Here is a 25058-nt window from a genome sequence, read left to right on the forward strand (position 1 = left end):
TCAAGTCACTCAACCATCTCCATGCTTTACATTGTGAATTTCTCTGAAATGTGGGCAACTGCAGATACAACATGATCTGCTAGAACATAGCCACTTTTCTGATGCAAAAGAGACTGCATACTGGACAGACATTCGGCATTCAATGTAGAAGTTATCAGAAATAAGAATATGGGCCAGGATTTTGCAGTTGGCGATGTAATCACCTGCATCTGAACCAAATGTGCACTTACCTGTTGAGAGACCCCAAACGAAAAGTTGCTGTCAGACGCTGCAGAGATGAGCACAGCGTATTGGCCCATAGATCCCAGGGGCGCACTGTGTGCATAAGCGTACCTGGGATCATGTGGGCCGGTGCTCCAATCAGGAAACAGAAGCAACGTTATTTGGAGAAATTAAATTGGTCTGGTGACAGAATTGTACTCTTAAAAATGATCAGAGATATTTGCAGCTCAACATACTTTTTTTTTTTTTTTTTTTAATTCCAATACAGTATGTATAAATAAAAATGATGATTTATTATTGACGATATCCCCTTACGCTGTGCAAACCTAGCCGTAAAATTTTCATATGCAGTTGGCCCAAATCTGCGCCAGCAATTAGGATTTCAATGCTGGCGCGGATCATCTGTCAAGTCGGATTTAGAATATGTGCAAATCCCAGACTCACTGTCCATTTCAAAAAGATGTTATGATGGCGTCCTCGGAGTACGCCGTCATACCAACCGCAAATTCTGACCCATGATCTTTTCAGTATCTTGTACTAAAACAGTAACCAAATGCAACTGAAAAAACCATGAGTAAATTTGGCACTCCCAGTGCTGCGCCATGCTTAAAGGAAGTGCAGGCCAGAAAATGAGTTACATTGCTGTAACCTAATCCACTAGGCTTCTCACTCAAGAGTAAAGGATGGTTGAATTTAGTGGTTAATCTGCAACATTAGATTAGAAAGATTACTACTTTCAGGGGTATAAAAAGGTATAAATGAATTTGTCCAAACAATTTTCTAAATTTACTTTTTGTACATGCAAACATTAAAGATATAATGGACTACACAAAAGATTGTCAGTGAACATAGTATTATGACAAATACAAGGACATAAAATAGATTACACATATTATACAAAATTATATTGTAATAATTTTGATGCTATAATATCCCCCAAACACCAGAAAGTAGGTTAACCATCTTCAGTATTCAATATTTTCATATACAGTACTTATAAAAGTAAAATACATTTAAACTAGCATATACAGATTGAAATGTTATTCATGGTATCTACAGAATATACTGAAGATAATTGCAATGGAGACTGAAAGTCAACTGAATGGTTCCGATAATACTGCAAACTTTTACATATCAACCAAATTGGAAAACTAAACGACTGCCTTAGACAGAAGGCCAGTAAAACTGTTCTTTATACTTGTATTGTTAAAAAGGACATGTTTTTATTCATTCTCGGAATGTGGACATCATTGGCAAGGCTGGCATTTACTGTCTATCCATAGTCATCCTGAGACGGTTACGGTGGGCCTTCTTCTTGAACCACTGCAGTCTGTGTGGTGTAGGTGCCGGCTTTCTCATTTTTTTGTAGCGGTTTGATACAATGGCATGACTTGCTAGGCCACTTCAGACGGCAGTCACATATGGGCCAGACCAGGTAATAATGGCACCTTTCCTTCCCTATAAAGGACATTTAGGTTTTTAAACCCACAATCCAACAGCTTTTCATGCCACTTTTACTGATGCCAGCCAGATTTTTCTTTAAACTGAAAGCAAATTCTCAAACTGCCATGGCGGAATTTGAACTCCCGTTCACTGGATTATTAGGCCAGTTACATAGCACACAGGTCAACTGTTCAAATTTGTTTTACTTTTATTCAGCAGACAGGACGTGGACAGTTCATGTAGTATAATTTAGTGAAACAGCAATGAAGGAAGGCAATAACATAGAACCTGAAAGCCCATGACATCATTCAACCAACAGTACAATACAAGGTTCCATCCCTTGCCACCACCAATTAGAAGTGCACCAAACAAAAATAGTACGATGCATTGTATATCCACCTTCATAAGCTATCCATTGGCTAACACTTCATTATTCATGGAATTAACGCTACACTTGCCCCTCTGCCCCAAAAGCATCAACTCCTTGCTGGGGTACAGTTAAATGAGCACGAGTAGTCCTTCACCCAAGTGCCCATTGATCTTGCATCCGCCTCAACTGGGTGTCAACGAGTCTCACTCGGTGGATGTAAAGACGACAATTTCAACATGGGTCGCTGGATAGCAATCAGGAGGGGGAACCTCAGCTAAAATTTCCTCTCCCTAATCAAGGGATGCAGGGTCCCATTGTGGCATGCCCACCACTACCTCTACCAAGATGGGCCAACTCAGCACAAATCAAGCAGCAAACCCAGGGCTATCCTGGGCTGTACAGCTCAGCACCTCATGGGGTAAACTCAACTGAGCCATGGGTGGAGGCAAGCCTCTGTTTTTCCATTTAAATACTAGGAAAACACAGGAGGTATGAATATGCTCAGTATTTTAAATCTTAACACTTGACTGTTATAATATGATAATGGAAAATGCTATTTCTCTATTTCTAACCATTTGAAAGTAACATAAAACTCAAAGAAAATGTCTACAGTTTCATAACACTAACATCAAAACAAATTGGTACTGTAAACTCCAAAAAGTAAAAATGCAGTGGTTCCATTAGCCTGCAGACCATAGTACAGTAGCATTCTCCTACACTTCAGGGTTCACATTCCACCCCCCCCCCCTCAAGATTTCTATAGCATCAAGTATTCCCCATTTAATCAGTAATATTCTGCACTGTTTTCTAATGAATTTCCATTGATGCGGTTAGCTAGTTTACATCGATCATATTATAAATACTTCAAATAGCCATTAATTCATGGTTAACATCTCAAGAGACAAGGCCTCTTAAGAATTCTTGTTTCCCCAGTTAAAAAAAAACTGGAGGCATACAGCAGTATAAAAAAGGTCTACATCTGTACTGCAATGTCTTATTTGTGAGCCATTTTTTCAGGGAAGTCTCAAAATGTTCAGTCACTTTCAGGATTCCTAGAGGAACAGTACATCGTTACTGATTACTTATTATCCCATCACTTCCCTCAGTTTTTTTTTTTTAAATTAAAGACTATTTTGGGCCTGATTAGGACAAGAAAATTAATTTTTTACCCCATTTTTTCTTGGAAAACAATTTTAGTACGTACACAGTTTTAAATTAGGGTTGACAATCAATAAATGATGCAGTAAGCATTTTGGGGAAGTGGATGGGTTAGAGCACCGATTATTCACCTCTGGGCCAAAGGCTCAAATCCAGCACAGATTGATGGAATTTAAAAAAAAGTTCCTTCTGTCTGCTGGCTTTAAGGGTTCCATGTAAAGTGAGTTTGGGCAGTGTCAATCCAGTGCTTAATGGGCGCATGGGTCTACAGCACCAATTGGCAATCTCATTCAATAAGAAATGCCAAAAAAAAACCACACTAATGGGTGCTCTGCCGAGTTTGGGGTTGAGATACACTGTTGAATCTAGCTGTGCTACAGCGGACCCGAGAACACCCGATGCTGACATTGCTCCACTCCGCAGCACCAACATCCCTCAGCATGATGACCACAAAAAACATTAAATCCTAGTCCAAAGGTACCTCCTGCAATCCCTACCCAACATAGCAGGACTTCGCCAAGGACATATAATACAACTTAAATTACAAACTATAAATTGACACTCCTTTAATTTTGCCTTGTATTTTACTAGAAGAATGTTTGATACACAATACTGAAACTATCTTCCAGTGTATGAAGACATATGTATTTTTAGCTTTTTAAATAAATTATTTTCAAGACATTAGTGCAAAGCAGCAAATAAAGTCCAACATACTTCACCAGTGCCAAACCTAGGATATTCTCACCAATTGCAGCAAACCTACACAGAGGGTTCCAAACAAAATAAACTTCCTCTCCAAATATTTTTCAAACTGTTTCTAATTACACCTCTCTCCTTCAAAGCCATACAAGGAGAGTTAATGGGCAACAGCGGGTGCACACTTTCCTGGAGCTTTTGCTTTGCCCTGCTCCTCCACCTTTTCGATAGCCGCCTGAATGGCCTGCTGATCACCCAGAAATTCATGTCGTTTAACTGGATGAAGGCTCTCGTCCAGTTCCAAGAGAACTGGCACCCCAGTAGGCACGGTGAGATTAACTATTTCATCATCTGGGATACCTGGAAAAAAAATACAAAAAAGTCGATTAGGAAGTAGTAACTTGAAAAATGATGGAAATCCTCAGGATTTCCTCGATATGAGGCAAGTTTGAGAATACTGGATTACTACAAGAAAACCTTTGCAAAGCTCTACAGTAGTACTATGTATACTAGGTAACTACAGTACCAAAAAAGGCAATCAAGTGATCCAAGTGGAACTATTTTTAGTGGCACCTCAAAGAACTTGGCACTGAATCTCTATTGGTCTGTGTGTGATTCATGTCTGCAATTAAGGGCAATTGCTCCAATAACAATCTGCTGTTTAAAAACCACCACTATTAATCCAAGTTGAATACAATAGGGAAAAGGTTATACAGCCATATAAATATGATGAGAAACAGTAATTCAATTACATGGTAACTTTCACAATCAAAAATTAACCACATAATCCTGTCTCAATAGGTAAAGATTTTATTATGGTAAAAAAGTCACAAAATGAAAGGAATATATTTATACATGACGACAAGCATTTATATAGCGCCTTTAATGTAGTTAATACGTCCCAAGGCGCTTCACAGGAGCGTTAACAAAATTTGACTCTGAGCCACATAGGAGATTTTAGGACAACTGACCAAAAGGCTTGATCAAAGAAGTAGATTTTAAGGAATGTCTTAAAGGAGCAGAGAGAGGTAGAGAAGCAGAGATGTTTAGGGAGGGAACTCCAGAGTTTAGGGCCTAGGCTGCTGAAAGCACAGCCGCCAATCGTGGAGCAATTAAAATCAGGGATGTGCAAGAGGCCAGAATTGGAAGAGTGCAAGGATCCCTGAGGATTGTAGGACTGGAGAAGGTTAGAGAGATAGGGATGGGCAATGTCATGGAGGGATTTGAAAACAAGGATGAGAATTTTAAAATTGAGGTGTTGCCAGACAGGAGCCAATGTAGGTTGGCGAACACAGGGGTGATGGGTGAACGGAACTTGGTGCGAGTTAGGATACGGGCAGCAGAGTTTTGGATGAGCTCCAGTTTATGGAGGGTGGCGATGGGAGGCTGGCCAGGAGAGTGTTGGAGTAGTCGGTCTAGAGGTAACAAAGGCATGGATGAGGGTTTCTGCTTGCAGATGAGCTCAGGCAGGGGCGGAGTCATGCGATGTTAGATGTGGAAAAAGGCAGTGTTGGTGATAGCACAGATGTGGTTGGAATCTCAAATCGGGCCAAAGATGCAACGGTCTGGTTCAGCCTCAGACAGTTGCCAGCTAGAGGAATGGAGTCAGTGGCTAGGGAATGGAGTCAGTGGCGGAGACCGGAGACAACAGCTTCCGGGTTCCCAATAAAAATGCAACTATCCCCCTCCAAATTTGGAAAAGTATTTTTGGTTAACTTTTAGCACTCTGACCCAAGATTAGAAATCCTGGTTTAAAACTGGTGTGCCCAAACATTTTGTTTCCACTAGTACTATAGTTGCACACCATGCAGCCTCAAAAGGCAACATAGTCAAACTGCAGATAGTAACAGATCTTGGTATTGATTTAGGATTTATCCAGAACTAAGAACAGCCCTTTACAACACTCCAAGCCCACAAAGTTCAAACAGGGCAAACCTGCAATAGAACTGCGAATAACGCTGAATTACCTAGTCTTTGAGGCTGATTGCCAGAGCGGTTAAACGATTATTTGCAATCCTGATCAACATAAAACATTAAAGTAACAAAATATAACTCAAATTAAACTGCTACACTTATAAATTGAAAAAAAATACTTCAATGGATAGTAACTGGGCCAGATTTTGCTACAGAAATAACAGTGAGGCTAATAGCGCTCATTATTAAGTATAAATAGGTCAGCAATTTCCAGCAACCGCACATGCAGTTAAATGCGGAAATCAGGAAGTTGCTGTCTGAATTGCCCTGCTCCTCCAGAAGCTGCGCTATAATGGTATCTTGCTGAGTTAGGGCTTGGCCATTCCAGTGCAAGTAAATTAACGGCATGATAAGTCTTAATTTCTACCAAACAACCTCTCTAGCACTGAAAATTAACTTTTACAAATGTGGTGTCTCATTCCTTTAGATTTTTAATTGTTGGAGATTTAAAATTTTTTACTTTGAGCCATCTCTCAATTCCATTTCTTTCACTTTTCACACCTGATTTGACATTGAATTAAATATTCTGACACTTTCTGGTTTAGACTGTGCTGCTCATTAACGATTCTTCAATCTAATTTGGTTAATGGGATACACAGTGGCTTGTCTGATCACAGGTCCCCTGTGGAGGGCGCTGCACTGTTTTTGGCTGTCTAATTTACAGTACTAATGCAAACTCTCAGCAGTCTGGACAAGTGCAAGTGTAATGAATGGCTGGCGCTCCTTGTTCACCGCTGAGAGAAAAATCCGGCCCATTGAAACTACTTAAGAGTGAAAACAGACAGTTGCAAGATCTTTGATTTTAAACCTGATGCTATTCTCATCTGTTCTACCCAAGTCTACTCGCAAATTATTAAAATTTCCAGCAACCCGAACTAGTTAAATTTCAGTCACACCATACAACAAATTGTAAAACAATTTTGGCGGTTCCTGCTAAAATTGGGTCAGAGGAAAAGCCTGGGACCACCTGTACTATTTCAGCATGAAGTGAGAGAACTTGTCCTGGGAAACCCTGACCAGAATGATTGCCATGAGGTTGAACGGAATTTCATTGTGGAAACTCCTTTCCATTAGGACTGCAGCAATGTCGGAGGAAAAAAAATCCCATGAGATAGTATCAGCCTCAATCAGGGGTGCTCCAGAGCCAGTGTTAGAAAACAAACTTTTAAAAAAGTACAGCATATATATCAGCCTCAAAGCAATTAAATTATGGCATCATAATTTACCGGCTAATTTCTGTTCTCAGGAATTTGAGGAATTTTAAAAAAGGAAAATCTTTTGGTTCCCCATTACCGAAAAATAATTTGTTCATTCTAACTTTAAAGCAGGTTGTAAAACAATTTGTTGGAATGGCAAAGGACACCTATTTACCCTTCAAAGATACATAAACTGGACACCAGAATGGTTGAAAAGCTTTGTGAATTTCAGAGGCATGCTTATCCACCACCATGCATGCCTCTAATGCCGATACGTTGCCAAATTTTACTAAACCGTCCTTCAGAGCCAAGCCTGCCAGAACAAGCCAACTACTGCAAAACTATATAATCACGTTTAAACAAAAAATCCTGTAAACTTAATCACATCATTGCTAGCTTTTGATTAAATACAAAACACCATCCTTCAAAAGAAAGGTCTAAATTCCATCACCTGATGCAGCTCTATCAAACATACCATATGGTATAGCACTAGCTTTGGTTTTTACCCCCCAAAAACCTCCAGTGATGGGATGAATAAACATCGAAACTACAACAAATAATCCAAGTACTTAAAATTTTGGCTGGAGCACTGTATGTGTCTCTCCAAACACTTAAGCTATTCATAGATATAAAACAAAGTATATGTAAAATTCAGAAAAAGGGTACCAAAAGTATAACATGCTGCAAAGCTCCAGAGTTTACCAGTAATAACTAACTATCTCCCAGAATAGTACAGAAAGGTGAAAGGAGATTGAAAAAGGAGTACACTGATCATCATCTTCTTAGGCAGTCCCTCTGAACCGAGGATGACTTGCTTCCACATTAAAAATGAGTTCAGGTGATTTCGAACAGATCTGACAACTCAAAACTGGGCATCCATGAGGCGCTGTGGGCCATCAGCAGCAGCAGAATTGTATTCAACCACAATCTGCAACCTCATGGCCCGGCATATCCCTCACTCTACCATTACCATCAAGCCGGGAGATCAACCCTGGTTTAACAAAGAGTGCAGGAGAGCATGCCGGGAACAGCACCAGGCATACCGAAAAATGAGGTGTCAACCTGGTGAGGCTACAACACAGGACTACTTGCATGCCAAACAACGGAAGCAACATGCGATAGACAGAGCTAAGCGATCTCACAACCATCGGATCAAATCAAAGCTCTGCAGTCCTGCCACATCCAGTCGTGAGTGGGGGTGGACAATTAAACAGTTAACAGGAGGAGGCGGCTCCAAAAATATCCCCATCCTCAATGATGGTGGAGCCCAGCACGTGAGTGCAAAAGACAAGGCTGAAGCATTTGCAACTATCTTCAGCCAGAAGTGCTGAGTAGATGATCCATCTCGGCCTCCTCCTGAGGTCCCCAGCATCACAGATGCCAGTCTTCAGCCCATTCAATTCACTCCACGTGACGTCAAGAAACGGCTGAAGGCACTGGATACTGCAAAGGCTATGGGCCCTGACAACATTCCGGCAATAGTACTGAAGACTCGTGCTCCAGAACTTGCTGCGCCCCTAGCCAAGCTGTTCCAGTACAGCTACAACACTGGCATCTACCCAGCAATGTGGAAAATTGCCCAAGTATGTCCTGTCTACAAAAAGCAGGACAAATTCGACCCGGCCAATTACCGTCCCATCAGTCTACTCTCAATCATCAGCAAAGTGATGGAAGGTGTCATCGACAGTGCTATCAAGCGGCACTTACTCAGCAATAACCTGCTAACTGACACCCAGTTTGGGTTCCGCCAGGGCCACTCAGCTCCTGACCTCATTACAGCCTTGGTCCAAACATGGACAAAAGAGCTGAACTCAAGAGGTGAGGTGAGTGACTGCCCTTGACATCAAGGCAGCATTTGATCGAGTGTGGCATCAAGGAGCCCTAGAAAAACTGAAGTCAATGGGAATCAAGGGGAAAACTCTCCATTGGTTGGAATCATACCTAGCACAAAAGGAAGTTGGCTGTGGTTGTTGGAGGTCATTCATCTCAATCACTGCAGGAGTTCCTCAGGGCAGTGTCCTAGGCCCAACCATCTTCAGCTGTTTCATCAATGACCTTCCCTCCATCATAAGGTCAGAAGTGGGGATGTTCGCTGATGATTGCACACTGTTCAGCACCATTTGAGACTCGTCAGATACTGACGCAGTCTGTGTCCATATGCAGCAAGACCTGGACAACATTCAGACTTGGGCTGACAAGTGGCAAGTAACATTCGCACCACACAAGTGCCAGGCAATGACCATCTCCAACAAGCAAGACTCTAACCATCTCCCCTTGACATTCAATGGCATTACCATCGCTGAATCCCCCACTATCAACATCCTGGGGGTTACCATTGATCAGAAACTGAACTGGACCAGCCATATAAATACTGTGGCTACAAGAGCAGGCCAGAGGCTGGGAATTCTGCGGCGAGTGTCTCACCTCCTGACTCCCCAAAGCCTTTCCACCATCTACAAGGCACAAGTCAGGAGTGTGATGGAATATTCTCCACTTGCCTGGATGAGTGCAGCTCCAACAACACTCAAGAAGCTCGACACCATTCAGGATAAAGCAACCCGCTTGATTGGCACTCTATCCACCTTCAACATTCACTCCCTCCACCACCGGCGCACTGTGGCTGCAGTATGTACCATCTACAAGATGCACTGCAGCAACTCGCCAAAGCTCCTTCAACAGCACCTTCCAAACCCACGACCTCTACCACTTAGAAGGACAAGGGCAGCAGACGCATGGGAACATCACCACCTACAAGTTCCCCTCCAAGCCACACACCATCCTGACTTGGACCTGTATCGCCGTTCCTTCACTGTCGCTAGGCCAAAATCCTGGAACTCCCTTCCTAACAGCATTGTGGGTGTACCTACACCATATGGACTGCAGCGGTACAAGGCGGCGGCTCACCACCATCTTCTCAAGGGCAATTAGGATGGGCACTAAATGCAGGCCTAGCCAGCCAGCGACGCCCACATCCCATCAATGAATTAAAAAAAAACTGATGAGTCCAATGCGAGACTTACAGTCTCTGTCACAGGTGGGGCAGACGGTGGGTTGAAGGGGTGCTTGGGTTGACGTGCGCTCCTTGCGCTTGGCTTCTGCTTGCTCCCAGCGAAGAGACTCGAGGTATTCTGCGCCTTCCCGGGTGCTTCGCCTCCACTTTGTGCGGTCTTGAGCCAGGGATTCCCAGGTGTCGGTGGGGATGTTACACTTTTTGAACACGGATGGCAAGTAGGTGGCAGCGGTATACAAGTTTATAAACCCAAGAAGCTGTATTCCCAGCAAAGGGGAAGGAAAGAAATTAACCAATTTTGCTCTAGTTAAAAGCACTCTTGACCGACTATGGAAACTACAGTGGAGAAGGAGAGGGGTTACAATGACTCTGAAAGGTTCAGTGTTTGAGGCTAGCGTAGAGTCAACATTCAGTATGATGCAGAGCTTGACCCTGATGAAAGTACAGAAAAGGAAGCTAGGTACTTTAAAATAGTGTCTAGGAGGATACTGGCCATCGGCTAGAAAAACTGATCAATGAGGAGTGACATGCATTCAGTAGCAAACATTATAGCAAGATTGGAATAGGCAGCACACTTTTGTATGGCTGAAGGCAACTAGCTTCAGCTCCCCTTCGCCTGGCACCTTCCCGTGCAAGCGCAGGAGATGCAACACATGCCCTTATACCACCCACCTTCCCACTGTCCAGGCCCCCAAACACCCCTTCCAGGTGAAACAGCAATATACTAAATTGCAAGAAGTACAAGTAAACTGTATTCGCTACTCATGATGTGGTCTCCTCTACATTGGGGAGACCAAACGCAGATTGGGTGACCGCTTTGCGGAACACCTCTATTCAGTCCGTAAGGGGGACCCCGAGCTTCCGGTCGCCTGTCACTTTAATTCACCACTCCATTCCCACTCAGACCTCACCGTCCTTGGCCTCTTGCATTGTTTCACGGAAGCTCAGCATAAGCTCGAGGAACAGCACCTCATCTTTCGATTAGGCACTTTACAGCCCTCCGGACTCAACATAGAGTTCAACAATTTCAGATCATAACCTCGGCCCCTATCATATTTATATTTTTTATCCACACTGCTTTTTTCCCCCCTCCCACATGGCAGCTGTCTTTCATTCTGCCAGCGCAATTCACACTTCATCTAGAGCCATCCTTTGTTTCTTAACCTGTCCCATTATAATCTCCTCTTGCCTTGAATATCTCTTTATGCCTCTTTACTTCTCCTGCCTTCCATCCTATCACAGACCTTCCCCTTTTGTTCTTTCATCCCCTCCCCCATTTCCCAGCCCCTAAACTTGCTTTAAGATCTGCTCCATTTCCTGCTTTTTTCCAGTTCTGACGAAGGGTCTTCGACCTGAAACGTTAACTGTTTCTCTCTCCACGGATGCTGCCTGGCCTGCTGAGTTTTTCCAGCGTTTTCTGTTATTTTAGCTTCAGCTATTGTTCCATATTGGAAAATCACTCAAAATTGGTCAAAGAGAACTTCATTAACCTGGTGAGTTGACATGTACAGACATGAATGGAAGAGTAACAACGTGCAGAAAGATTAAAGAGCACAATATGAAAACTTCACACTAACATGCTGGAAGGCAACTGAGTGATTGCCATGAATGTAAACCCAAGTCACACAGGCAGTGGAACATATTAGCTTGTTGGGCTTGTAGCCTAACAATTACTTTGGCACTTAAGCAGGTGCTTCCCTCTTATTTTCTTGTTATTCTGCCTCATTTTCCACCCAGACTACATACCAACCATTGTTCAGTGGCATGGCTAATGAAACTAGCAAGCAAGTAGAGAATCACGTGGGACATACAAAGGCCACTTCTTATGGTGAAACAGGTCAGTGCAGAATACATTTTAAAATTAATTTTCAGCTGTAGCCCCACAATTTACTCCGACACCGTCAGACCACATACATTAAAGCATAGTAAAGATTCCAGGCCAAGAACAATATGATTCACATGAGACTTTATTCTGTACAGAGTATACAGCAGATTATTTTTTTTTTTTTAAAAAGCTAATGGAACACAAATCTGTCCATGCTCATCAAGATCAAACAAAACTCAAGGCCTCCCAAACTACATACGGCTGAGTGAATCCAGGCCATACCAAACGCGGATGATACCACGGTAGTAGGCCAGGTCACCAACAACGATGAGTCAGCCTACAGGGAGGAGGCCCAGCATCTCGTGAAGTGGTGCGCCGATAACAACCTGGCCCTTAACATCAAGAAAACCAAAGAAATCACTGTGGACTTCAGGAAGTCTAAAGGCGGAAGTCACACCCCCATCCACATCCATGGGGCTGTGGTGGAAAGGGTGGACAGCTTTAAGTTCCTCGGAGTCCACATCACAGAAGACCTCTCCTGGTCCCTCAATACCTCCTCTCTGGTGAAGAAGGCCCAGCAGCGCCTATATTTCCTAAGGAGGTTGAAGGGATGTAACCTCTCACCCCTGATCCTCTCTAACTTTTACCGCTGCACAATAGAGAGCATCCTGACGAACTGTATCACAGTATGGTATGGCAGCTGTAGCTACTATGACCGGAAAGCCCTGCTGCGGGTAGTCAAAACTGCCCAACGCATTACCGGCACCCGGCTATCGGCCATAGAGCACATATACCAGAAACGCTGTTTACGGAGGTCACGGACCATCATCAAAGACCCTACCCACAGTCTGTTCGCCCTCCTGCCATCTGGGAGACGCTACAGATGCATTCGCACCCGAACGACCAGATTTAGGAACAGCTTCTTTCCCAGGGCTGTCATCCTACTGAACTCCACAAATAAACTCTAAAGCCTGCACATCTGCCCATGCACTTTATTATGGTTATGTTTATGTTAATGTATTACAAGCCAAATGAATGTTGAATGTTTAAATGTCTTAATCTAAATGTACACTCTCGGGAGCCGCAAGCCTACATTTCGTTGTACTGCACTTGTGCACTAACAATGACAATAAAGTTGATTATTATTACTTCCAAGATTGACAAGGCCTACAGCATGCATTGAAGGGATGGTGACACCCTAAAATGAATGCTATGTCAGGTCTGACAGAAGGCACAAGCCGTGCTGAATATTACACAATCCTCCTCTACATCCAATTCTGAAAGCCTTGTGTTTTTTTAAAAAAGGGGAAAAACAAGTCAAAACCAACACGGAGGTAACCAGCTGCATCAGAGCTGACCAACGTTGCAGTTGCAAAGCAGTGCCTCTTCGACACCCAACTACTGTGATGATCAAACATAATGGGAAACCCATGACTTTAATAATTGCATAGAGAGAGAAATCCTCAAATGATATTTCCTCAGTCAATTTGAGCAGAGGAAGCCCTCGGTACCGCTAATTGTCTGAGATTTAAACATGCTCTCCTCCAGAAGATTGAATATTTTGTGGATCACAAGATTCTCTCAACACTTGCAACCTCTAAAGGGGCTGAACCACAAGCATCTGTGGAACTCAAACAACCAACTACAGGAAACTTTGTGATATCCGGCACCGACGGGACCGAGCTGTTGCCGTCCCATCAAAACTGCCGGACAAACCAGCGCTAATGTTGAAACATACGGAGCTTTGAGCTCCGTATCTGGCAACAAACCCTGAACAGCTTCTAAACAGTCGGCCGTACCTTGCAAGCATCTCTGTAGCTTAGCAACAGCGAGACCTTGCAGAGCCTGACTGGTGAAAAAAAAGCAACGAGAAGAAAAAAAACCCTAACGAAACGGTTCCTGATTTTTGCCGGTGGATCGAGCATTCCAGACAGTTAACCTCCGGATAAACCAAAGTTTCCTGTACCTGCCTGTCGGCACAACAGGCATCATATCAGAGGGAGAATACACCCCTAAAATCTACTCGGGCACAGTCTGCTGACATTCACAGTAAAAACTCAGACAACTGAGGCAAGAGCATCAACATAAGCACTCTTTCCGGCACAGGCCACTGGATCAAGAGCTGAAACCCTCTGATATTTTGTCTCCCTTATCAAGGGGTTCTGTGACCAATTGTAACCCCACTACTGCTATACCAGTAGAGACCAACTAACCCAACTTTAATAAACCTACATCCACACAAATGGACAATAAATGCACATTGCATGTAATCCACAGAAATAATTATGTAGGTTTTGCTGCAACCGAGCAAGGTACTTAAATACTTCCAGTAGAACACACTGTACAATATTTCGAGAACACTGATCAGAAGAACATGTTACTTCCATAAAAGGCCTCTATCATTTTATTGCCCTGGAACTAGTTAGCCGTCATCCTGGAACCCCTCAAGATTTTTCAGCAAAGAGGAAAAATACTGTGGGCTGATTACAAATCAAGGCCAACCCTTCGGTTGACAGCATGTTCGGAGAAGCTCCCATCTCCTTGGGACAACCACATTTATTTTCAGCTTGTACTGTGATTCTGAACACATTAACAGTAATAAAAGTTACTCAAGCATTAATAGTTTTACTATAGCACACCAAGTCAAAACCTAAAACAATTTTATATATAAAAAAAACTAGCCTACTCTTTTCAGTGTAGGTTAATTTTACTCAAACTACGGATGAAAACAAAAAGGAGAAATTTGCAGAGCTAAGAGGAAAGAGCAGGGGAGTGGGACTAATTAGATAGCTTTTTCAAAGAGCCAACACAGGCATGATGGGCTGAATGGCCTCCTGTGCTGTACAATTATATTCAAACCATTTCCCTGCTTTTTCTTAATTTATATGTCGTTAATTTTCTCAGGATTGAGTCTTGTAATTACAAGTGTCACAGAATTACACTGAACACCATCAGGCAAGAGTTACTATATCCAAATGCAACTTCCCAATAACTCACTGTTTGAACTGCTGCAAACAGGGGACAGGTTAGAGAAACCACCTGAGAGAGAGTGTGTGTTCTACCAGTAGGAGCAGTGTGCAAAGCATTGTCACTGGCATTCCAAGTGACTTTTTACATTGATGCAGTTAGAAAGAATATAGCACCGGTCATGACCTCAGGACATCCCAAAGCACTTCATAACCATGAAGTATTTTTAAGTGTAATCACTATTGATATATGGGGAAATGCAGCAACCATTTTGTGCACAGCAAAGTCCCATGAACAGCAATTAAATAAATAACCAGATAAATCAGTTTTGATACTGGTTGAGAGATAAATATTGGCCAGGACACAGAACTCCCCTGCTGCATTTCAAATAATGCCATGGGATCTTATTTCCACCCGAGGGGGCAGGTAGGGCCTTGGTTTAACATCTCATCGAAAAGACAGCACCCGAGTGCAGCAATCCCTCAGTACTGCACTGAATCATCAGCCTAGGTTATGTACTCAAGTCTCTGGAGTGAGACTTGAACACACGACCTTCTGACCGAGGTCAGGGTGCCAGCACTGAGCTCAGGCTGACAGTTGGAGAAAATTATGTTCCTGGCAAAAATAAGGTGGTTTGGATTTAGCACTGGCACTCCAGTCATACTCCATTCTCTTATGTCAGAGAGGATGGATTCTCAGAACAGGCCACCTTCAACAGATTGGCATTGGTTTGAACTGTACATAGCAACTGTGGTTTTCACTGCAGCTTAGAGTGTCGAGGCAATACTGCCAGTCATCTTGTAGGAGTCGTTGGAAATAAACACTGCGAGACTTTCATAGTAGCAAAGAAAAACGCGTGTTAGCTTTATTAACTCTCCGCATGGACTGAGGGACCCGGCCTCGTCACAGGGCTATGACGTCATCACACAATCGACGACTCTTAAAGGGACCCTGCCCCGATAACCCAACCAAGTTCCGTACATAACGTGGAGCGATAACAACATTGGCTATACATAGTGAATTGTGTTATTGTCCCTATGTGGTCTCCGCCACATACATCCCCCCAGAATTCACTAGAACTGGCAATGTCAGTCGTTGAGGGGCCCGGCTCACACGGGCAAAACGGCTCCTTAAGTCCGGGGCGGGGGGGGGGGGGGGGGGGATGCGGTCGCAGGAGGGTCCCCGGGCGCTCGGTGGTGGACTGAGGGTGCAGAAGCCGGAGGTCAGCCCCGCCGCAGGGGCGGAGCCAACCCAACGGGTCGGTCCAGATCCAGGTGGGCTAGCTTAAGACGGTCCACGGAAATGTAGTCCGGCTTACCACCGACATCCACCTCGAAGGCCTTGTCCCCGGCTTCCAGGACGTGGAATGGTCTGTCGTAGGGTGGGTGAAGAGGTCCCCGGTGGGCGTCGTGGCGGACGAAAACGTACTCCGCCGCACGAAGGTCGGGCAGAACGTGGGACTGAGGGAGACCGTGCTGCAACTTGGGTACCGGCGCGAAAACCCTGGCGTTGTCCAGGAGGCGGACCGCTGACGGGCCGCGGACCAAGGGTCCGTGGCGTTGGGGACGAAATCCCCGGGAACCCGCAGCGGCTGCCCGTAGACGAGCTCGGCGGATGAGGACTGGAGGTCCTCCTTGGGGGCGGCCCCGAGTCCCAGCATGACCCATGGGAGTCTGTCAATCCAACTGTCGTCCCGTAGGCTGGCCCGGAGCACGGCCTTCATGGAGCGATCAAAACATCCGCACAGCCCGTTAGCCTGAGGGTGATATGCAGTGGTGCGGTGGAGTCTCAACCAGAGGCCTTGGGCGACTGCGTTCCAGAGCTCCGACGTGAACTGGGGACCCCGGTCGGAGGAGACGTCAGATGGGGCGCTGAACCGGGTGACCCAAGTGTTGATGAACGCCTGAGCCACATCGGCGGATGTTGTTGACGACAGCGGGATGGCTTCCGGCCATCGGGTGGTTCTGTCAACCATCGTGAGGAGGTGGGTGAACCCGCGGGAGGGCGGCAGGGGCCCCACCAGGTCCACGTTAACATGGTCGAACCGCTTCCCGGGCACCGCGAAAGGCGCCAATGGGGCCTTAGTATGGCGATGCACTTTCGAGCGCTGGCATACCTCGCAGGTATTGGCCCAGTCACGAACATCCTTCTTGAGCCCGTGCCAGACAAACTTAGCCGTCACCAGCTTCTGTGACGGCTTCCTGCCCGGGTGGGAAAGGCTATGGACGGCGTCGAAAGCCTGCTGTCTCCACCCGTCGGGCATGACGGGACGTGGCTCCCCAGCGGAGATGTCGCACAGGAGCGTGGTGCCGGCATCGTCAAACGCGACATCCGCTAACTGAAGGCCCGTGACAGCCGTCCTGTAGGCCTGGACGTCCGGGTCAGAGGCCTGGTCGGCCGCCATGCGGGTGTAGTCGATGCAGAGATGTACGGCGCTGGCGATGGCCCGGGAGAGACAGTCGACGACAGGGTTGTTTTTCCCAGCCACATACTGGATGTCCGTTGTGAACTCGGAGACGAAGGAAAGCTGGCACTGCTGATGGGCCGACCGCGGCTCGGAAACTTTGGCTATGGTGAAGGTCAACGGCTTGTGGTCCACGAACGCCGTGAACGGGCGGGCCTCCAGCAGGAAACGGAAGTGTCGGACGGCGAGGTAGAGGCCGAGAAGCTCGCGATCGAAGGTGCTGTACTTCCGCTCGTTGGGGCAGAGCTGCCGGCTGAAGGTGGCGAGCGGCTGCCAGGTGCCGTTGACCCACTGTTCGTGGACGGCGTCGACAGCATTGTCCGAAGAGTCAGTGGCGAGAGCGATCGGCGCATCGGGCAATGGATGCGCCAGCATGGTCGCATTAGCCAGGGCCCTTTTCGTGTCAGTGAAAAAATTGGCCATCTCCTCGGACCAGTCGACGGCGAGCTTGGCGGGCTTGCCTTTGAGGGCCTCGTCAAGGGACCGCATAAGCTGGGCTGCCCGGGGAACGAAGCGATGATAAAAGTTCACTATGCCCAAAAACTCCTGCAGGGCCCTCATGGTGAGGGGTCGCGGAAAATCCTTCACGGCCTCCACTTTTGACGGCAGTGGCACCGCCCCGTCCTTAGTGATGCGGTGCCCGAGAAAGTCGATCGAGGACAGCCCAAACTGGCACTTGGCCGGATTGATGATTAGGCCGTGTTGGCTGAGGCGTTCGAAGAGAGTCCGGAGGTGGGACACATGCTCCGTCCTGGAGGCGCTGGCGATGAGAATGTCCTCCAGGTAGACGAACAGGAATGGCAGGTCCCGCAACACGGTGTCCATTAGGCGTTGAAAAGCCTGAGCGGCGTTTTTGAGACCAAATGGCATGCGGAAGAATTTGAACAGCCCGAACGGGGTGATCACCGCGGTTTTCGGGACGTCCTGCGGCCGAACGAGGTCCACTTTAGAGAAAACAACTTTCCCGGCCAGGCGAGCGGAAAAGTCCTGGATGTGTGGAATCGGGTAGCAGTCGGGGGTCGTTGAGGCGCCGGTAATCGCCGCACGGGCGCCAACCGCCGCCTGGTTTCGGTGCGATGTGGAGGGGCGAGGCCCACGGACTGTTCGACCAGCGAATGATGCTGAGGCGCACCATCGTGTCGAACTCGGCTTTAGCGATGGCAAGTTTCACCGGGTCGAGGCGCCGAGCGCGGGTGTAGACAGGCGGACCGGTGGTCGGGATGTGGTGTTCTAGCCCGTGCTTGGTGGCGGCGGATGAGAAAGTGGGCTTCGTGAGGTCCGGGAACCCGGCGAGGAGGCGGGAACACTCGTCGGAGGCCGAGAGTGCGCTGGACAACTTCGTCGTGCCGGAACCACTGAGCGAACACGGGAGCGAACTGAAAGCCTCAGCGTTGACGAGACGTCGGTTCTTGACATCCACCAAAAGGCCATTGGCGCAGAGGAAGTCAGCGCCGAGAAGGGGGGTGGCCACTTTTGCTGTAACAAAGTCCCAAGCGAAACGCTGCCCGCCAAAACACAGCGTCACGCTCCGTTTCCCGAAAGTACGGATGGAACTGCCATTGGCGGCTTCGAGGGCGGGGCCGTGGTTTCACCCCCTGTATGTCTACGGTTGACGCGGGCAGGACGCTCACCTGGGCACCCATGTCGCAGAGGAAATGACATCCAGAGTCAGTGTCCGTAATGAATAACAGACTACCTGAACGGCCGACAGCCATGGTAGCTAATGAGTGGGCCTTCGCGTTTCGCCAACTTTTTAGCGTTGGGGCCGAACTGCGCGTGGTAGAAGCACATGCTTGGGGGCTGCTGCCATTGGGCTGTGGCGGTGGGGGCATGGCCCCGCATGGCCGCGCAGTACTGTTGCCCGGCGGAGAAAAATTTGTCGGCCTCCTTGGCCAAGGCGCGGAAATCACTAATATGAGAGTTCGCTAAAGCTGACCGTACCTGCTCTGGCAGCTGTTGTAGGAACAGTTCTCTGAAGAGGAAGCACGGCTTGTGCTTGCCCAGGAGGGTTAACATGTGGTCCATCAGTTCTGAGGGCTTGGAGTCCCCAAGCCCGGGTAGGGAGAGAAGCTGGCGTGCGTGCTCAGGTTCAGTTAGTCCAAAAGTCTCTAGGAGGTGCGTTCTCAGCGTCGCAAATTTGTGGTGCTCCGGCGGGTCCTCGAGCAGGCTCACGACTCTGGCCGCGGTGGAGCTGCCGAGAGCAGAGACGACGTAATAATACTTCGTGTCGTCCGCGGTGATGTCCCGGAGAGCAAACTGAGCCTCGGCCTGGGCGAACCAAGCGGCAGCCTGCCGTTCCCAAAACTCCAGTAATTTGAGAGAAACGGCGTTCGTCGCCATCTCGGATAAAGTCTTTGGAAACGTCCAAGAGAAACGGGGTCACCAATGTAGGAGTCGCTGGAAATAAACAGACTGCGAGACTTTCATAGCAGCAAAGAAAAACGCGTGTTAGCTTTGTTAACTCTCCACATGGACTGAGGGACCCGGCCTCGTCGCAGCACTATGACGTCATCACACAATTGACGACTCTTAAAAGGGACCCTGCCCCGATAACCCAACCAAGTTCCGTACAGAACGTGGCGCGATAACAACATTGGCTATACATAGTGAATTGTGTTACTGTCCCTATGTGGTCTCCGCCACAATCTCAAGAGTTACCACTGTGGTCATCTCAGCACTGTTGGCAACATATTCATCCACTGTACCCTAATTATTTTTTCCCCCCCAACATGCCTGCAATGGTTCAGCCTCTCATTTGTCGTTCAAGGTAACCACCATGTAGACAGAACTACCATCGAAGGAAACAGTAACCCTACAATTCATTCATTAAAAAAAGTTTCTCACTCACGAGAACAGTGGTATTCCATTGGTGCTCAATGTGCACCCTCTGCCAATACAAAAGGATACGCTTTTAGAAACAATAAAAACTTTTATCAAGGTTTCTGGTGGCTCAGCACAATATAATTCTAGCTCTAGGGCGAGCATCGACGGTTCAATGCCTCTAGACTGCTGGAGGAGTTTGCCAGCTAGGTAAATACTCCATCACCCTCTGATGGCAGAACTTGGATACTGCTTTTCCACAACTTTGGCCAAGAGCCACCACTCAGTTCTCCTGACAAACAGGTCCAGCTCGGGTTGATGAGATTTTCATCCCCTAGCTTTGTGCTTAATTCAAATACTTTAGTACACAACAATACTTCACACAAAACAGCCAAATAAACAGGCATAATGCAACAACCCTGCCACACCCACATTTTCTTTCGACTGACTGAACAAAAGACAAACATAAACTTAGGATTTTTTAATGTTAGTTTATATATTATAAAGTCTGTGATTCAAATATTTAGTCTAAGTTGAAATGCTACAAATTACAACAGCCAACATCATTCTGCTGGTCAACTTGTTTACAGTGAATTAATGAACATCCCCTGCTCCAGGACACACAGCAACTATTTCTTGTTTTCACAAGCGTACTGCTTCATAATACACTGGCAGACACACAAGTATAACACAAGATCGCCAGCTGATGCTGCAATCCTGATTGAGCATTACAAACTTCAGAAACTTCGTCGTTCAGCTTCAGAAATTATGGTCTGATTGATGAATAAGGGATAAAATTAGGGGTATACAAATTACAATGTTAATCTCAAACACTCAAAGAAAGTGTATACACACACATTATAAAAATTCTTTCCTTAATGCTGTGTATATGGACTTTCAAAGGACATTTGATAAAGTGCCACAAAATACAGAAATTTAGCAAAATTGAAGCCCATGAGGATGAATTAAAGGGGCAGGGGCAGCATGGATATGAAATTGGCTAAGAGACAGAAAGTAGTGGTTAACCGTTGTTTTTCCAGACTGGACGGAAGTATACAGCGGTGTCCCACAGGGATTGCTATTAGGACCACTGGTCTCTCTGATAAACATTAATCACCTGGACTTGGCATAATTTCAAACTTTACAGATGACAAAGTTTAGAATTCGAGTAAACAATGAAGATAGTAACAGACCTCAGGAGGACATAGACATTAGTGAAATGGGCAGATGAAATTTAATATGGAGAAGTGTGAAGTGTTGCATTTTGGGATAGGGTGACCAGATTTTCTTAACTGAATCCAAGGACACAGGGTGGGAGCACAGCAAAGTAGCCAGGGCGGAAAAAGTAGGTTGCGTAGCGAACAAATGTGTGTTATTTTGATGCAAACTGAATCTGCAAAAAGCAGCGCCAGAACTTTCCGCCTGAATAATGCAGCCGCTGTTCACCGGATCGGCCGGCCGCAATCACCGGCTCCTCCCCCTCCTCTCAGCCAGACACTCACCCACACCATCCAAGGCCGCAGAGCACACTCTGATCCAGCTTCCAGGACATTCACACGGCCTGGCTCCAGCCACCGTTCATTAGTCCGGTTACCAGCAGTGTTAAGTCTGTGTGTTCCAGTTATGGTTAATATGAATCACTGCACACAGACCACAAGAATAACTTTAACAGGTCTTTACTAGTCGAAGGTCAGGGCTGAACTACCCAGCAAATTACTACACAGCACTTATATACCGGTGTGGTCACCACCGGTATTACCGTATACAGCAGCCAGAGAAAGTAGTACATCTCTTAAGGTGGAACAGGTTTAAGTTCTCTTAAGGTGGAACAAGTTACATACACCACAAGCAGCCCCCGTTACTCAGACATTTTAGCTCCAGGGCCGATTTCTCTTGAACCAAACTTCACAGGACTGCCTGGGGATTCGGTGGGGGGGGGGGGGGGGGGGTTGCAAAGCAAGCGCACTGTGGCCACAGAGCACGATCGCTGCATAAATTAAAGTCCCTCAGTGGTCCACCCCTTCGACTGGTTAAAAACAGGAGATTAACATCCCTCCCACCAATCTCAGCCCGCCACACAGCCTCACCCACTTTACTGACCGGCTGCAGGACAGCTCGGGGTCACGTGGCTCCTGATTTGAACCAAAATGAAACCTCACACTTGCGTTGAAATTTATTTGCCAATTACATGCCCATTCTGCAAGTTTATTAATGTCTTGTAATTTGTTGTCCTCCTCAGTATTGGCTATATCCCCCCGCACCACCCCCCAGCACAAAAAAAAAATTTGGTGGCATCCACAAATTTAGAAATTGTGTTTTTGATTCCAAAGTCTAAATCTTTCATATAAATTGTTTACAAAAGTGGTCCCAGCACCGATCTTTGTGGGATCCCACTTCCTGCCGTTCTGATTTTACCCCTACTCTCCACTTTGTCTTGCAGCCAGCTAGCTAGCCATTCTGTTACTTGTCCATTGACGCCGCATGCTCTGACCTTATTAGTCGATTATGTGGTACCTTATCAAAAGCCTTTTGGAAATCTAGATATATTACACCTACTACATTACCCTTGTCTACTCGGTTACCTCTTCAAAAGAATTCAATGAGTTTGGTCAAGCAAGACCTTCCCTTTTGAAATCAATGCTGACCATTATATTTTTGGTTTCTAGACATTTTTCTTTTTCTCCTTCAGTCGGGATTCCATTACCTTTCCTACCACTGATGTTAAGCTGATTGGTCTATAGCTCCCTGGGCATGTTTTATACCTATATTTAAGAAGGGAGATGGAACATCAGCTATCCACAAGTCCTCTGGCACTAGCTCTTTTTCTAACAAATTAAATGTGTAACAGTGTCTCTGCTACCTCTTCCCTAGATTCTTTTAAAATGTGTAGACGCAGTCCATCTGGACCAGGGGTTTTATACTCGGAATTTGATTAGTTTATTTAATTTGTCTCTTTTTTATTTTAAATGCGGTTATATCATTTCTAATCGCATCTTCTGATGTCATGTCCACCTGATCCGTCTCCCTAGTAAAGACTGAAGTAAAATGATTTAACATTGTCATTTCACTATGATTTGCCTGTGATTTTATGGTCTGTCTGTCCCTTAGTAGCCCTATTCCCATCCCACTTTTAAAAAGTGTGCTTGGGGAAATTTTACTATTTTGTTTTATGTTTTGATAATTTCATAGTTCCTCTTTGCCTTCCTAATTGTTTTTTGACTTCATTCCTAATCTCTTCATATTCTCACTCATCGTGCTCTTCCCTGCTGTCCACGTACTTAATGTATGCCTCTTTCCTTACCCTCAATTTTTCCCTGATGTCCTTATTCATCCATGGTGTCTCATTAGTGTTTAGTTTGTTCTTGTTGTTTTGCAGAATATATTTTTCCTAGACTCATTGGACACCGTTTTAAATGTTTCCTACATCAGTATTTGCCAATTGTTATCCATTTTATTTTCCCAAGTTCTATTCTCAGTCCCATAAAAATATCAGCTTTTCTCCAATCTATTACCTTGATCATGCTTATGTCCTTCGCAATCATTAGCTTAAACCATATTATATTATGATCACTATTGCCTAAATGTTCCCTACTTTTACTTCTCTTATTGGCACTGGTTCACTCCCAATTACTAGATCCAGCAGTGAATCCTCCCTTGTTGGGCTACTTACATACTGGGTTAGAAAGGAGTCCTGTACACATTGTAGGAACTCTATTCCCTTATCCCCTTTATCTACCTGTTTTAGCAAATTAATTTCAGGGTAGATGGAATTCCATGATTATTTTTTTAAATTAATTTTCCTAATTTGTTTGCATATTTCTTCCTCCACCTCCCTTCCACTATTAGGTGGTCTGTAGACTACCCCTATTAGTGTGATTAATCCTTTATTATCTTATCTCTATCCATATGGATTCAATTTCTGTCTTACTGATGGCTGTCTCACTTTTTTTCTACTGCCATTGTTATCCCTAATAAGTACAGCTACTCCACCTCCCCCTTTTCCCTCTTAAATATGTTATACCCTGCAATGTTTAATTCCCAGTCCTGATTTTTCTGTAACCATGTCTCAGTAATCCCAACTATATCTGGTTCCTCCCATTGTATTATTGGCTCCAGTTCCCCTGCTTTATTACAGACAGTGTGTATTGCTGTACAGACAGTTCAACTAATTTTTAATAGCAGTTCCTCACTTTATTTTTTAACCATCTTTTTAAACTCCTGTTCTATAACTATTTATTCCCTGGCCATTTATGTTCTCCCTTAGCTTAGTCTGTCCTATGCTCTTCTTTCCCATTTCATTTATATTTAAGATAGTTTCATTTCTTGTAGATCCCTCCCTCCTCTGCCTTACTAGTTTAAAGCCTTTGCCACCTCCCTATTTACCATTTCCACTAGGACACTGGTCCCATTCTGGTTCAGGTGGAGCCCGTCCCATTAGTACAGCTCCTTCCTAGTGCCAGTGCCCCATGAAAAGGAACCCCTTTAGCCACAGATCTTCTGATCTGTCTGTTCTCTGCCAATTTGCACGTGGCTCGGGCAATGATCCAAAGCTTATTACTCTGCTTTTTAAATTTAGCTGCTAACTTGATACTCCGTTCCTACCCATGTCGTTTGTTCTGACATGGACCATGACAGCTGGATTGCCCCCCTCCCTTTCCAAATTCCTCACCAGCCGCCTTGAGATATCCCTTAACCTGGCACAGAGTAGGCAACACACCTTCGGGACTCTCATTCATGACTGCAGAGGACACTATCTCCCTAATTATAGAGTCCCCTATCTCATTTCTATTCTGCTCACCCTTCCCGGACAGCCATGGTGCCTTAGACTACAGAGAGGACAGCCGCAATGCAGACAATCTCCTTGTCCTCACAGGTAGCAAGTACATAGTAACTATTGGACAGTACCAGTGTCT

General features: G+C 45.6%; 1 protein-coding gene across 4 annotated transcripts in view; it reads right to left on the minus strand.

Moving 5' to 3' along the window:
• Positions 1–985: 985 nt before the first annotated feature.
• The window catches only part of bpgm (2,3-bisphosphoglycerate mutase), a 59848-nt gene continuing 35775 nt past the window's right edge, over positions 986–25058 (minus strand). For all 4 annotated transcript variants that reach the window (XM_086010137.1, XM_086010139.1, XM_086010138.1 and 1 more), the window contains exon 3: positions 986–4249. In XM_086010137.1, the coding sequence (XP_085866263.1) occupies positions 4050–4249 (200 nt within the window). In that variant the 3' untranslated portion in view covers positions 986–4049. The remainder of the gene's footprint in view (positions 4250–25058) is intronic.

The sequence above is a fragment of the Somniosus microcephalus genome, chromosome 17 (assembly GCF_052327205.1).
Source record: "Somniosus microcephalus isolate GS21.2 chromosome 17, FLI_Smic_1.0, whole genome shotgun sequence".
Taxonomy (NCBI): Eukaryota; Metazoa; Chordata; class Chondrichthyes; order Squaliformes; family Somniosidae; genus Somniosus; species Somniosus microcephalus.